This window comes from Chanos chanos, chromosome 12 (assembly GCF_902362185.1).
Source record: "Chanos chanos chromosome 12, fChaCha1.1, whole genome shotgun sequence".
In the NCBI taxonomy this organism is placed as follows: Eukaryota; Metazoa; Chordata; class Actinopteri; order Gonorynchiformes; family Chanidae; genus Chanos; species Chanos chanos.
Genome location: NC_044506.1, coordinates 3,817,732 through 3,834,137, shown reverse-complemented (window position 1 = coordinate 3,834,137; position 16,406 = coordinate 3,817,732). Strand labels below are relative to the sequence as shown.

Below are 16,406 nucleotides of genomic sequence, written 5' to 3'. Positions count from 1 at the left end.
CGAAGTCGAAGTGGAATAACACTATTTGAACAAAAATAGGACCTACTTCTAGATTTTTCTTTGAAATATTACCCTATTGTTATATAAGGATTACTCTTATATAAGAATAGAGTAAGACCATCTCTAGAAAGACTGTGCTTTTTTATTTTATTTTGTATCAGGCTTTCCTTTCTTACCTCATGTTTCTCCTTTTTTAAATCGATAAGATTATGTGCTTGGTTCGCTACACTATTAATGATTAATTTTAAACAAACACACAAACTCAAATAAAAACACATTTGGTCACATCAGCAGCATGTGCAGACTGGGACAGTCCATTCATCTCAGGCCCAAGAAAGAACCATCTAAACTAGAGATGAAGATGAGGATGATGCTGATAATTCCAGCTCATGTTATAATGCTGGTGTACCTGTCAGTATCAGGGGCAGAGGACACTGTGAATGTTTTAGATGAGGTGAGAGCACTCATGTAGAGACAGATGGAGTCAGAGCTGAACAAGTAGAGACCTGTGTGTCACACATTGCCCCCTGCTGGATAACATGATAACCCTTATCTCTAGGAATGTGTTTTAGACAAGTTTCCTCATTCTTCTCACACACATACACACGCACGCGTATTGAAGTTCATGATCTTCGGGGCTCTTGCTCTTCTGATGATCTTGAAGGGTTCCTGATTTAGTCTGTCGACGTTTTAAGAAATGAAAAGGGATCCGGTCGCCTTTTCTTCCATCGAATACTGTGTGCGTTACAGTGTAATTAGACGGCGAAGTCAAAGTCGCAACTGCATGAGAGAAAGTACATTAAACTCAGGCCGGACATTCAATACAAACATCTCGCTTTGTTGTTTCTTTGTTCTTTTCTTTGGCAGAAAAACAGTGTCTCTTTATCCAGATAGGATCACTCACAAGAGTGACTCCATGTTTAATGTACTTCTGTACAGCAGGCATGAGTTGCTGAGTTGAACGATGTCTTACAACCCTCAGAATAGGTCTTCTCTTCTCCTCTCTGACAACAAGCATCCCAAATACCCATGAGGTATGGCTGCAGTGTTGTCCCCTGTTATACTATAAACCCCCCCCCCCCCCCCCCCCCCACCCCCAAAAAACCCACGTCCAATTAAAATGGACTCATGGAGGAAAATGGAACTCACAAACATTTGATTTAACTCACTTACAGTTTTTAATGATTGCTTCAGCAAAATTTTGAAAACAATGCTCATTTTGTCAAAGCACTACACACAATTCACACAACCACACACACACACACACACACACACACACACACACACACACACACACACACACACACAAGTAGTAGAAGACCTCAGATCTTTTGCAAAATGAAACATTTCATTCAAAACTACACAGTAATTTATAAAACCCCAACTTTGTCACCATATGGCACACACATGGTTCATACGATCCAATTCTGTTTGAACCGGTTACACACTGCTGTGCTCAATATAAAACACTAACTCAAATAGATTCTAATTCTACATTCTGAGCCGATTTGCACATGCATCCAGAGCCTCATTCAGTCAGTGACAATCACTGAAGAAATGCACATCTTTCAAACAGAAAAATTAGTTCTGGCCTGCAAACTTTGTAATTCCATTTTATGGAGTGTAATCCACTTGACGACTAACTCATCAAATCTATAAACAGATTATTGTCTGGAACTGGAAACCTGGAAATCTGTGTGTCTGGACATGTAGAGGTAAGGTGAGTACTTTCCCTGATCAGTTTGATCTGGGCCTCATTTCCATTTGATCAGATGCTGTCCAGGGTCCTGCAGACACCCTGAGCTCTGTGGTGCTGAAGTTCCCTGGGCTAAAATGCACCAGTGAAAATCTGAGGGATCTGAAGTGATGAGTGTGTGTGTGTGTGTGTGTGTGTGTGTGTGTGTGTGTACGTGTGTGTGTGTACGTGTGTGTGTATGTGCGCGCGTGCGTGTGTATGTGTGTGAGAAGAATGAGGAAACCTGTCTAAAACACATTCCTAGAGATAAGGGTGAGAGGTTATCATGTTATCCAGCAGGGGGCAATGTGTGACACACAGGTCTCTACTTGTTCAGCTCTGACTCCATCTGTCTCTACATGAGAAGGTTTTTATACAAGTCAGTCTTTTTCAATTACTGTGGATGAGTTTTGTTGGAGGGTGTAAACTAGTTGTTGTCTGTGAGTAAAAACACATTACACTTAACATTTAAAATACGTAAATCCTTTTAGCTGATGAGCTTTAAATCCTTTTACACAGACCCGCTTTGTTTGATGCCATTTGTGGGTTTACACAAGCTAATACATGAGGTAACTGACTTTAATTATTTCAAAATCTGTAGTTCTGATTATGGAGTTTGCAAGACTTACTTCATTTACTGTTACTCTGTTACTGTGGGCTGATACTGCAACCTTCTCAACCTACATACTATTAGTGCTAAAGACCTCACTTTGGTTTCTACACAGACCCGTACCTTGTGTCCCCTTTTATCAATTTCTGGGGCGTTGACCTTAGTTTATACACAGGCCTGTAGCCCCTGTCCCCCTTTTTTATTGATTTCTGGTGCGTCCACACAGTCAGTTGAAAGCTTGACACACAAAGTCTAATGGGGGTTTTCCTTACACTTTTCCTTAATTCACCCTACTCCAGTGTACAGTTAACACATATCTTATTTTCTTAAATTCATGTGGGTACTGACGCCTTCTGAAATGTATTTTCTTCTTCTTATTTGAAAATCTCCTTATTGTCAAATTCTTTTTTTCCTATGTCTTATTTCTTACTCTAGTTTATTTGTTTACAAGTTTATTTGCACGCTTTTAAGTTCTTAAAGGTAAGATTTCTAGAAGGGACACAGACTGACTACTTACTTACTGAACTTATCTTAAGGGACTCTAACCCTTTAAGTGTTCTTAAGATTTAAGAACTGAGAACCGCTGTGAACCTTCAACTTTTAACCCAAAGATTTGTTCAGTGTAAAAAAGCAAAGTTTAGCATGCAAATAATATTAAGCATAACAGGAAAATCTTGTTTCAATGAATAAGAGAGTATATTTAAGTGTGTTTAAGAATTACAAACTGAGCTCAGTCTTTTGTTATTTAAACTTGCAAGTTTTAAACCTGTCTTTCGTAAAATCTGATTGTTGACTTGACTGCTTTACTTTATATGACTCTATTAGTATGGAAATGAGAATGAAGAGTTATGTGCTGTGTGTTAATGAATGGACATCCAATAGGACTATTTCACATGGGCTTGTGCGGGGTTATTGTAAGTGCGGTGTGTGATTCCTTTCCTCCACAGAGTGTGTCATTGTGGTGTATCACACCCTCCCCCTCAGCACCTGCAGTAGGTCTCAGCACAAAAACGATATATCTGCATTGTTTTCAAACACGAAACACACTCTTACACAAAACAAACACAGACTCACTAACCTTGTGCCACTAAACATTAAAATGTAAAAAACACTCCAACACCTTATCCGTAATCAATCTTTTTTTACCACCACTACTATTAACGACTGCGCATGAACACTAGATAGCGCAACTGAATTTCAAAATAAAAGCGCGCTTTCCATTTTTCGAGAAATCGTAAATCAATAGACGCAAACATAAAAAAGGGACACAAAAAAAAACAATAAAACTCAATGAAAGGTTATGTACAGGCAGACTTTAATGACAATGGGTGCTTTTGAATCGAGATGACCCAAGGATTCAGGGGGAAAAAGATCATAACCATTGGACAAACAATTCAAAAGTTATGAGCAAAAAATATACCTTGAAATTTGGCCTGTTGGTGACGCTACAGAGATGGATGGATCGACCCCAAATTTGGTGCTTCGATACAATGGACTGTCCTCTACCAGTGTGCCAAATTTAATCAAAATCCACCGTGGGGTTCTATGGGCTGTCATAGACTTCCATGGCAGAAAGCATAATAATAATAGTGAAAAATTCTAACAATTATAATAGGTGCCTGCACCTTTGGTGCTTGTCCCCTAATAATAATGGAGATGATGATAATACTACTACTACTACTACTACTACTACTACTACTACTACTACTACTACTACTACTTCTCAAGATTTGTCCTATTTTTCCCTAGCATCTAGGTTTTATTGAGGAGTTTTTTCTTGCCTGCTATGAGGATCAAGTCAGGGGGTGCCACCCTGCTCTGTTTGTTGTAATCCTGTGGGTATGTAAAGCCCTTTGAGACTGTAAACAGTGATATTGGGCTTTAAATAAACTTAAACTTGAACTTGAACTTGAAACGAATAATAACACAGGTGGTCAATGTACCTTTGGTTCCTGGATCTGTATTAAAATGGAAAACACACTGTGGCATATTTAACCCTTTGTGTAGGCCTACTTCAAGCTGCGTAAAGTTTCTGACTTGTATGTTCTTCAGCCTGCACCCAGTATGTTGTGCGAGTGGTATAGGAAAATTCTGGTTAATGATCCACCGTGAATATTAGACATAATACCAGTGTCATTTAGCTATAACCATAACCTTAATTCAGAACCTATTTAGTTATTCTGAAAAACTCTGTTGATAGCTCGACGCTCTGAAAAATGAACCTAGAAATTATTCAGAATAACTCTTCAACATATATTGTAGCGTTAAAGTAGCAAGTACAATAATACCCCAGTGGAGATTCCAGTTGAAAATCCAGTAGCTAGTCTATTGGAATGAACTGGTCCCAGATGGTCTGTACTGGTTTCAACTGGGTCCAACAGACCATTGCTATGGAAGCAATAAAATCATTTTTAAATCAATGAAATAATTTTTCTATCAATATTTTGTGTCAAGTGATTGATTTCTTTAGTAAGTAACTGTGTAATAAGCGGGATAATGTACAGCTAGCCGACCATTATCGCGAAATAAACTCCGACAGGGTGATGCAGGACCCCGCCGCGAAGTCGAAGTGGAATAACACTATTTGAACAAAAATAGGACCTACTTCTAGATTTTTCTTTGAAATATTACCCTATTCTTATATAAGGATTACTCTTATATAAGAATAGGGTAAGACCGTCTCCAGAAAGATTGTGCTTTTTTTATTTTGTTTTGTATCAGTCTTTCCTTTCTTACCGCATGTTTTTCCTTTTTTAAATCGATAAGATTATGACCTTGGTTTGCTACACTATTAATGATTGATTTTAAACAAACACACAAACTCAAATAAAAACACATTTGGTCACATCAGCAGCATATGCAGACTGGGACAGTCCATTCATCTCAGGCCCAAGAAAGAACCATCTAAAATAGAGATGAAGATGAGGATGATGCTGATAATTCCAGCTCATGTTATAATGCTGGTGTACTTGTCAGTATCAGGGGCAGAGGACACTTTGAATATTTTAGATGAGGTGAGAGCACTCATGTAGAGACAGATGGAGTCAGAGCTGAACAAGTAGAGACCTGTGTGTCACACATTGCCCCCTGCTGGATAACATGATAACCCTTATCTCTAGGAATGTGTTTTAGACAGGTTTCCTCATTCTTCTCACACACATACACACGGACGCGTATTGAAGTTTATGATCTTTGGGGCTCTTGCTCCTCTCATGATCTTGAAGGGCTCCTGATTTAGTCTGTCGATGTTTTAAGAAATGAAAAGGGATCCGGTCGCCTTTTCTTCCATCGAATACTGTGTGCGTTACAGTGTAATTAGACGGCGAAGTCAAAGTCGCAACTGAGTGAGAGAAAGTGTCTCAGAGAGAGAAAGTGTGAACATTGTCTCTTTATCCAGATAGGATCAGTCACAAGAGTGACTCCATGTTTAATGTACTTCTGTACAGCAGGCATGAGTTGCTGAGTTGAACGATGTCTTACAACCCTCAGAATAGGTCTTCTCTTCTCCTCTCTGACAACAAGCATCCCAAATACCCATGAGGTATGGCTGCAGTGTTGTCCCCTGTTATACTATAAACCCCCCCCCCCCCAAAAAAAAAAACCCCATGTCCAATTAAAATGGACTCATGGAAGAAAATGGAACTCACAAACATTTGATTTAACTCATTTACAGTTTTTAATGGTTGCTTGAGCAAAATTTTGAAAACAATGCTCATTTTGTCAAAGCACTACACACAATTCACACACACACACACACACACACACACACACACACACACCCACACCCGCACACACACACACACACACATACACACACCCACACACACACACACACACACACACACACACACACACACACACACACACACACACACACACACACAAGTAGTAGAAGACCTCGGATCTTTTGCAAAATGAAACATTTCATTCAAAACCACACAGTAATTTATAAAACCCCAACTTTGTCACCATATGGCACACACATGGTTCATACGATTCAATTCTGTTTGAACCGGTTACACACTGCTGTGCTCAATCTAAAACACTTTTAACATTTCTACTTTTCTAGTGATATAGTTTGGGTTTGATTTTTTGTTTCTCCTTTCTGTGTCTCCTGGAAGAGCAGATTTCACACTGCCACAGCCACCTGTCCTCTGGACTGCATCAGAAAATATGGAAATTTAACTTAGCAAAAGCAAAGACACAAATTGTTCATTTACATTTAATACATCACAAAAGTGTCCAGATGAAGATGGTCATGAAAGTCATGGTTTAATTAGTGGGGCAGACAGGTCTCAGTCATCAAGTGTTAAAATCACAGGGCTATAAACACTTTCAGGGCACCGAAGCATGTACTTGCTGAAGCAAGCCTCCTCTCTCTATGGAAATGATCTTCCTGGGTAAACAGGGCACTTGTAATTAAAGAGTGTTGAGAACACAGACTTGGTGCTGAATGGAAATGCTTCCTATTACAGTACAATCTGAATATTTTCATATTATTTCCCTCACTAATTTCTGACCTAAGTTACACATATTTTTTTATGACCTTTTAAAACTGCTGTAATTTCTATTTATTTTACGCTCTATATTTTATATGATGACGCATATTCAGACCAGTCTACATCACTGCCATGTCCTGGTTCTCTCTGTCCCCCTCTACTGGCCATTTTATGTTAAATTTATACATTCACCTCCTGGTTTCTTAGTGAATCATTAGTTGCACCTGTGTTTGGTTGGTTAGTCTTGTCTTGTTCTGTTCGGTAGAAATTGTCCTATTTTCTTTGTGTGAAACTCTGTTGCCATTGTGTTGTGTTAACCAGAAGTTTGAATCTTGAAACCTGTCAGTTCCCAGAACTCTTTTGTCTTCCTTATTTCTTGTACATTCTGAGCTGATTAGCACATGCATCCAGAGCCTCATTCAGTCAGTGACAATCACTAAAGAAATGCACGTCTTTCAAAGAGAAAAATCAGTTCTGGCCTGTAAACTTTGTAATTCCATTTTATGGAGTGTAATCCATATTTGACGACTAACTCATCAAATCTATAAACAGATTATTGTCTGGAACTGGAAACCTGGAAATCTGTGTGTCTGGACATGTAGAGGTAAGGTGAGTACTTTCCCTGATCGGTTTGATCTGGGCCTCATTTCCATTTGATCAGATACTGTCCAGGGTCCTGCAGACACCCTGAGCTCTGTGGTGCTGAAGTTCCCTGGGCTAAAATACACCAGTGAAAATCTGAGGGATCTGAAGTGATGAGTGTGTGTGTGTGTGTGTGTGTGTGTGTGTGTGTGTGTGTGTGTGTGTGTACGTGTGTATGTATGCGCGTGCATCTGTGTGTATGTGTGTGAGAAGAATGAGGAAACCTGTCTAAAACACATTCCTAGAGATAAGGTGAGAGGTTATCATGTTATCCAGCAGGGGGCAATGTGTGACACACAGGTCTCTACTTGTTCAGCTCTGACTCCATCTGTCTCTACATGAGAAGGTTTTTATACAAGTCAGTCTTTTTCAATTACTGTGGATGAATTTTGTTGGAGGGTGTAAAGTAGTTGTTGTCTGTGAGTAAAAACACATTACTCTTAACATATAAAATATGTAAATCCTTTTAGCTGATGAGCTTTAAATACTTTTACCCAGACCCGCTTGTTTGATGCCATTTGTGGGTTTACACAAGCTAATACATGGGGTAACTGACTTTACTTATTTCAAAATCTGTGGTTCTGATTATGGAGTTTGCAAGACTTACTTCATTTACTGTTACTCTGTTACTGTGGGCTGATACTGCAACCTTCTCAACCTACGTACTATTAATGCTGAAGACCTCACTTTGGTTTACACACAGGCCCGTAGCTTGTGTCCCCTTTTATCAATTTCTGGGGCGTTGACCTTAGTTTATACACAGGCCTGTAGCCCCTGTCCCCCTTTTTTATTGATTTCTGGTGCGTCCACACAGTCAGTTGAAAGCTTGACACACAAAGTCTAATGGGGGTTTTCCTTACACTTTTCCTTAATTCACCCTACTCCAGTGTACAGTTAACAGATTTCTTATTTTCTTAAATTCATGGGGGTACCGAGACCTTCTGAAATGTATTTTCTTCTTCTTATTTGAAAATCTCCTTATTGTCAAATTCTTTTTTTCCTATGTCATATTTCTTACTCTAGTTTATTTGTTTACAAGTTTATTTGCACGCTTTTAAGTTCTTAAAGGTAAGATTTCTAGAAGGGACACAGACTGACTACTTACTTACTGAACTTATCTTAAGGGACTCTAACCCTTTAAGTGTTCTTAAGATTTAAGAACTGAGAACCGCTGTGAACCTTCAACTTTTAACCCAAAGATTTGTTCAGTGTAAAAAAGCAAAGTTTAGCATGCAAACAATATTAAGCATAACAGGAAAATCTTGTTTCAATGAATAAGAGAGTATATTTAAGTGTGTTTAAGAATTACAAACTGAGCTCAGTCTTTTGTTATTTAAACTTGCAAGTTTTAAACCTGTCTTTCGTAAAATCTGATTGTTGACTTGACTGCTTTACTTTATATGACTCTATTAGTATGGAAATGAAAGTGAAGAGTTATGTGCTGTGTGTTAATGAATGGACATCCAATAGGACTATTTCACATGGGCTTGTGCGGGGTTATTGTAAGTGCGGTGTGTGATTCCTTTCCTCCACAGAGTGTGTCATTGTGGTGTATCACACCCTCCCCCTCAGCACCTGCAGTAGGTCTCAGCACAAAAACGATATATCTGCATTGTTTTCAAACACGAAACACACTCTTACACAAAACAAACACAGACTCACTAACCTTGTGCCCCTTAGCCGGGTGCTAAACATTAAAATGTAAAAAACATTCCAACACCTTATCCGTAATCGATCTTTTTTCACCACCACTACTATTAACGACTGCTCATGAACACTAGATAGCGCAACTGAATTTCAAAATAAAAGCGAGCTTTCCATTTTTCGAGAAATCGTAAATCAATAGACACAAACATAAAAAAGGGACACAAAATATAACAATGAAACTCAATGAAAGGTTATGTACAGGCAGACTTTAATGACAATGGGTGCTTTTGAATCGAGATGACCCAAGGATTCAGGGGGAAAAAGATCTTAACCATTGGAAAAACAATTCAAAAGTTATGAGCAAAAAATATACCTTGAAATTTGGCCTGTTGGTGACGCTACAGAAATGGATGGATTGACCCCAAATTTGGTGCTTCGATACAATGGACTGTCCTCTACCAGTGTGCCAAATTTCATCAAAATCCACCGTGGGGTTCTATGGGCTGTCATAGACTTCCATGGCAGAAAGTATAATAATAATAGTGAAAAATTCTAACAATTATAATAGGTGCCTGCACCTTTGGTGCTTGTCCCCTAATAATAATGGAGATGATGATACTACTACTACTACTACTACTAGTACTACTACTACCACTACTACTACCACTACTTTTCAAGATTTGTCCTATTTTTCCCTAGCATCTAGGTTTTATTGAGGAGTTTTTTCTTGCCTGCTATGAGGATCAAGTCAGGGGGTGCCACCCTGCTCTGTTTGTTGTAATCCTGTGGGTATGTAAAGCCATTTGAGACTGTAAACAGTGATATTGGGCTTTAAATAAACTTAAACTTGAACTTGAACTTGAAACGAATAATAACACAGGCAGTCAATGTACCTTGGGTTCCTGGATCTGTATTAAAATGGAAAACACACTTTGGCATATTTAACCCTTTGTGTAGGCCTACTTCAAGCTGCGTAAAGATTCTGACATGTATGTTCTTCAGCCTGCACCCAGTATGTTGTGCGAGTGGTATAGGAAAATTCTGGTTAATGATCCACCGTGAATATTAGACTTAATACCCGTGTCATTTAGCTATAACCATAACCTTAATTCAGAACCTATTTAGTTATTCTGAAAAACTCTGTTGATAGCTCGACGCTCTGAAAACTGAACCTAGAAATTATTCAGAATAACTCCTCAACATACATTATAGCGTTAAAGTAGCAAGTACAATAATACCCCAGTTGAAATTCCAGTTGAAAATCCAGTAGCTAGTCTATTGGAATGAACTGGTCCCAGATGGTCTGTACTGGTCATTTTTAATCATTTTTAAATCAATGAAATAATTTTTCTTTCAATATTTTGTGTCAAGTGATTGATTTCTTTAGTAAGTAACCGTGTAATAAGCGGGATAATGTACAGCTAGCCGACCATTATCGCGAAATAAACTCCGACAGGGTGATGCAGGACCCCGCTGCGAAGTCGAAATGCTGATAGCTACGTTATCCCGTGTACTCACACATAAACAGTAAAACTGGAAACTGCAGCTACACTTCTAGTCAAAGTGTAACTAGTTAGTTACCCAGTCCTCTCTGCTAACGCATAAGTAAGCTAAATAAATCCCTTCAGGGTGATTCAAGACCACTCCGCTTCATAAGTGCACTCTGAATAACACTATTTGAACAGAAATAGGACCTACTTCTAGGTTTTTCTTTGAAATATTACCCTATTCTTATATAAGGATTACTCTTTTATAAGAATAGGGTAAGACCGCCTCCAGAAAGATTGTGCTTTTTTATTTTGTTTTGTATCAGGCTTTCCTTTCTTACCTCATGTTTTTCCTTTTTTTAAATCAATAAGATTATGACCTTGGTTCGCTACACTATTAATGATTGATTTTAAACAAACACACAAACTCAAATAAAAACACATTTGGTCACATCAGCAGCATGTGCAGACTGGGACAGTCCATTCATCTCAGGCCCAAGAAAGAACCATCTAAACTAGAGATGAAGATGAGGATGATGCTGATAATTCCAGCTCATGTTATAATGCTGGTGTACCTGTCAGTATCAGGGGCAGAGGACACTGTGAATGTTTTAGATGAGGTGAAAGCACTGAGAGCTGAGTTTGAAGGTTTGAAGAGCACATGCCAAGGTAATTTCATATTATCCAACAATATTATTATAACAATTCTTTTAAGTATTAGGTTATTGGATACAATAAATTTGTGAAAAGTACTTGTAAATGAAATTGAAGTTGTTTGCACTGCAAAAGGATAATTTTCTTCTTCTTCTTCTTCTTCTTCTTCTGAGCTTCTCTTCTACCCCCCATGGTTACATGAGTCAGAAACCACTGGTTTTCTTGACTTCAGACAAACAATGTATTGTTTTCAGCACGTTTCCTAAACTCAGCTGACTCTTGACCTCCTAACAAACTTAGCAGGAGGTTATTATATTTTTAATTCTTGGGTCTGTATTAAACTGGAACACACCATGTTCTGTCTTTCATGCCTGGTAATTCACCCTCTGCTTCAATGTGATGTTTTGGAGAACATCTGACATATAAAATATTAATATTGATGTGGATGAATGTGGTCACTTTTAAATCCAGCCAGCCATGTGGCCTTCACTGCTGTCCTGAGACCCTCTAATCCAGATAAAGATGGATTTGGCAACACTGGGCCCTTCAGTCAGGAAACCACTCTAATCCACAGCCGTGCTCTTACCAATGTTGGTGATGCATACGACCCAGCTTCAGGTAATGAGACTACAACATTTAATCACCCAGCAACATCTGTTTTACATACATTTACATAAATGATTTTATATTGACTTCACTGCTTTCAAAAGTGGAACAAGTTGGAATTTGGATTTTTTCTCTCCAAATAATACATTGGTGTGTTGGTTTTATCCAGGTATATTTACTGCCCCAGTGAAAGGAGTTTATTACTTTACCTTCACAACATATGCTTGGGCAAAGGAGGCTGATATTGGTGTGAGTCTGTACAAGAACCATCAGCAAGTCCTGCTTGTGTGGGAATTTCAGGACAAAGGTGACAATGAAGATTTCGCATCCAATAGTGCCACTTTGCTTCTGGAAAAGGGTGATACAGTTTACATGCGCTTACCCTCTGGGCTCCAGGTCACCAGCAACCAAAATACCAATTTAAGTACTTTCAGCGGTTTCCTCTTGTTTCCAATGTGAAACTATCCTAAAAAGATTAGAGAAAAAGCTGTTTTCTCATCTTATTGCATTGTGCCTTCCAAATGTGATAATCAGTAAAAATGCAGTCAGAAAGCATCTCTGTGTCATCTCTGTGTCATCTCTGTGTCTTTGCCTTTTCTTGTGTGAGTCTGACACTTTTCATTGGGAGGCTTTTGACAACACCACAACTGAATCCACAACTCATTCTGGAAAGCAGAAGACAAAAGTAATAGATGTATTTACTTGGGAAAAAATACACAGGCTTCATCTGAATTGAAAGTTGCTGCAGTATAGGTTGCCCTGAATAAAATCAAACAGATCATCCCTTGTTTAGACTCTTTTAATTAGTTATAAATGAATGAAATAGTACTATACATCTGAAGAGGGACTGTGGGGAGGATGAAGGTAATAAATGTTGGAGGAAAATATATGAGGAAGAGGTTTTATGTAAGGAGAAGAATCCACAAACTCTGAGTGTCAGTTCTGTCGTACAGAACTCACAAGCCTTGTCCAGAATCAAATTTGTTCTCCTTATATTTGGATTGTGACCAGGTGTAACTTTTTGTTATTTAAGAAACCTGATTAATGACATTTTTTTATCCACAAGCAAACCAGAAAGTTCAGACAGCATGTATTTATTACCAGCGGACTTGATCAGCCCTAACTCTTTTTCTTTTCTTTTTAGCTTTCATACTAGATAGTAGAACTCTAGGAACATATCAGTGTCAACAAGCACTTAATAGCTTTTTTTACATTTACATTTAGTGACTTTACAGACCCTATTTTCTAGAGCGACTTATTAAGATTTAGAATAGTGAAGAATAGTCAACTCGTTTAATTAGTAATATTATTCAGGTCTCCAGTCCTTTACTGTATTGTATGAAGAGAGATGTATAGTTTTTGTTTGTTTGTTTTTACCTTTTTCCTTTACCATTTTTGGACTTTACCATTCCCATAATTGGATTTTAAAAACCAATCCCGCAGGGCTTTCTATCAGCTTGAATTGTCGCGTTCAGATGACAATTCTGATTAACACAATACGATGTAACTTTGTATAGCGTTGTACTGTCTGTGCTGAGTTTAACTTTGTAGCCAGTTTGACATAAACGATAGCGACACAAATTACTATTACCATGACGCTATGAAGCAGACGTGGTAACATGTCCAGCTACAGATGACTTGTAGTTTACCTTTTTTTTTTTTTTTTTTTAATTTCAAAACCAGCATAAGTCTCACACGCAGTTTTCAAACGATCCCATATACCCTCAAATCAAAACTGTTTTGAGTCTTCTTGGGTGCGAAGAATATCTTACCTTATTTGTTTCGGCTGACCGCCTCTCAGTAGGCATTATCACAAATACATGAGCAAGATTTAAGAACGATGAAGACATAGGAAAGCTACACGAGTGAAACAGTGCTTTGTGATAAAACACAGATGTAATTTATGAAAGAAAATGGTACCTTTCTCGAGCATGTACAATAAGTGTGCGATTCTAAAAATCTTTAGAGTGGCTGTAAGATAACCCCCTCTCCCCCCTCCCAACATGCTTCAGGCACTTGGGGGGTGCTCAAAGTACGCTAACATAGGACATTTTGGAATGGAAACACACTCAGCGAAGGAGGGTGTCCTCAGAAAGGACTCTTCTTGGACAGAAATTTTCATAATGTTTATTGAGTGTTTCAGTGACATGTTTTCAGCACTGTTACAGCGAGAGACCGGCAATTTACTTTAATCAGATCACTATTATATAGTTAACCTATCATTAATGATAAGCTTTTAAATTACATTTACGCACAATCGTATGTTGTACATTAATTAGCAACAGATAAATCTTTTGTTTTCGGGACAAGAACATTGGTACAGCATACGCAAAACATGATAGCAAATGCACATAACTGAAGATGCATTGTCTATCACAAACCAGAACCTCGAATCACCAACAGGTAATAAACGAGTTCAATTCTTGTGTCTTTGATTTATACTTTATACATGTACAAAGATATCTGTACATAAACTAGTAGTAGCTAGTAGTAGCCACTGAGCATGTTACAAAGGAGGTGGGGGAGAGGGAGACAGAGGCAGAAGAGAGAGAAACAGAAGCAGAGAGAGAGAGAGAGAGAGAGAGAGAGAGAGAGAGAGAGAGAGAGAGGAGAGAGAGAGAGAGAGAGAGAGAAGGGAGGGAGGGAGCGAAATGGCACACACAGAAAAGAGGTCTTACAATACAAGGACAAGCACATATGTTTGGGGATAAGCAGCCCTGGGGTTCAGGTTAGCTGGCCCCAGCAGAGCCGGGTGACAAACTGACTGACATGTTTCCTGAGCAGAGTGGAAGTGGAGTGGCAGCTGAGAGGCCCTGACTGGCCAGAGGACTCCCCACCAGCAGGAGGACAGCTGCACGGCAACCCGGCAACATCCAGCAGTGACACAGAACCAGACAGATGCTGGTACTATACAAAACACACACACACACACACACACTCACAGATACACATACACATTCACAGACACAGACACACACACACGTGTACGCATATGCATATGCATATGCATGCATAGGCATACGCATACGCATACGTACACTCACGCACGCACACAAACACACACACACTCTTGATTGTTTAACCATGGCTTTTCCGTAGAACACAACATTCAAGAAAAGAAATTCTAGAAATTCAACAATCTATGCAACATGATTATTGTCAGACTTTTCTGTTGGACATTGATTATCATGGTAAGGCTATAACATAAGGTAAGACATAACAGTGACAGCCTATAAAAGAACAAATGCAAATTGGCAGGTCAGATGGGTGTAGTAGTGCAAACTGAGTTTTGAGTCAGCGCTGCCATCATGGCAAATAAAAACACATTAGAAATGCTCCCATGGAAACCCATTCTCTTGCTCAAAAAAATTCTCCATGAGGCTCTTGTTTATGTTTCTCAGTGAAACACAACAGGGGAGCAGACTGAGTTTATTTTCACTCTCTGTGAGAGGAATTTGAATCATTTGTTTTTTTCTTTTCTTTAATTTTTTTCTTTTTTTTGTGCAGGTGCTACAGGTGGCTTCTTTTCCTGTCTCTGTGCTTTGAATAATTTGAACTTTGCAAAGAAAACACAAGAAATGAGAAGTACAAAGGAACAGTCTAGTCTTTATGTTAATACAGATTGAAGAACTGACCTCAGAAGAATTCAGGTCTCTGAACCTGACAAAAAAAGTCATCGTAATGAACAGTGCTGTGACACGGTTTGGCTTTGGCTACTGCTTTGGGTAAAAGCATCTGTCATGGTTCATTAGACAGTTTGGAGTCTTGAATGACATGCCTTGTTCAGCTGAAGCATTTTTTTCACATGTGTACACCAATACAAAACATGTTTTCCAGAAGACACTTGGAAAATATCTGAAAAGGATTGACACACACGCGCGCACACACACACACACACACACACACACACACACACACACACACACACACACACACAGAGTAACCCGAAGGCACTGAATATTAGTTGAAAATGTATTCTCAGTCTCCTCTGGTTTTTGTATCATATTTGTCCTTTACACTTTCAAAAGTAACAATACTTATATAAAAAAAGTAAATTCTTAATGTCTATAAACCTCTCTGCACAAACTGTGTGTGCTACAACCACTGACGATGCAACTTTTGAAAGCCCCCCCCATCCTTAAAATGTTGGTTTCTGACTAGTTAATTAAAACTATGACATTCATCAAAGGCATTTTAAAACAAGGTCATCAAATTTGCGTCAACCCCCTTGTTGAGTGTTTTCTTTCTTTCTTGCTTTCTTTTTTTTAAGCATGCAAACATTTACATCTTTCCTCTGCATTCACAACATCTGAGAACTTGATGTAGTTTGAAAGTGTTTGAGATGACACTCTGGCACCAGATGACAAGCCGTTGTTGAATAGCAATGCTTCACTGACTACTGAGGTCAGGATGACAATGGAGAGACTGAATCTCCTGAAATGTCTGTCCTTGGGAAGGAGAGGAAAGCGTGTCAGTCAGGGCTGAGCTTTTTATTGCTGCACTGTCAGGTGGTGAGGCTTCAGGGG

General features: G+C 38.8%; 1 protein-coding gene across 1 annotated transcript; it reads left to right on the top strand.

Moving 5' to 3' along the window:
- Positions 1 to 284: 284 nt before the first annotated feature.
- Positions 285 to 12,435, top strand: LOC115825023 (complement C1q tumor necrosis factor-related protein 3-like). Its single transcript, XM_030788753.1, has 4 exons — positions 285 to 454; positions 11,241 to 11,289; positions 11,746 to 11,892; positions 12,050 to 12,435. The coding sequence occupies exons 1-4, from the start codon at positions 296 to 298 to the stop codon at positions 12,337 to 12,339; spliced, it is 645 nt and encodes a 214-aa protein (XP_030644613.1). The 5' UTR covers positions 285 to 295; the 3' UTR covers positions 12,340 to 12,435.
- The last annotated feature ends 3,971 nt before the right edge of the window (positions 12,436 to 16,406 follow it).

Bases quoted from the DNA above. Each gene is read 5' to 3' on its own strand.
- LOC115825023 (XM_030788753.1), top strand. From the start codon at position 296: ATGTGCAGACTGGGACAGTCCATTCATCTCAGGCCCAAGAAAGAACCA. The intron at 455-11,240 runs GTGAGAGCACTC...GTTTTAGATGAG, and splicing joins CTGTGAATGTTTTAGATGAG to GTGAAAGCACTGAGAGCTGA. The intron at 11,893-12,049 runs GTAATGAGACTA...GGTTTTATCCAG, and splicing joins TGCATACGACCCAGCTTCAG to GTATATTTACTGCCCCAGTG.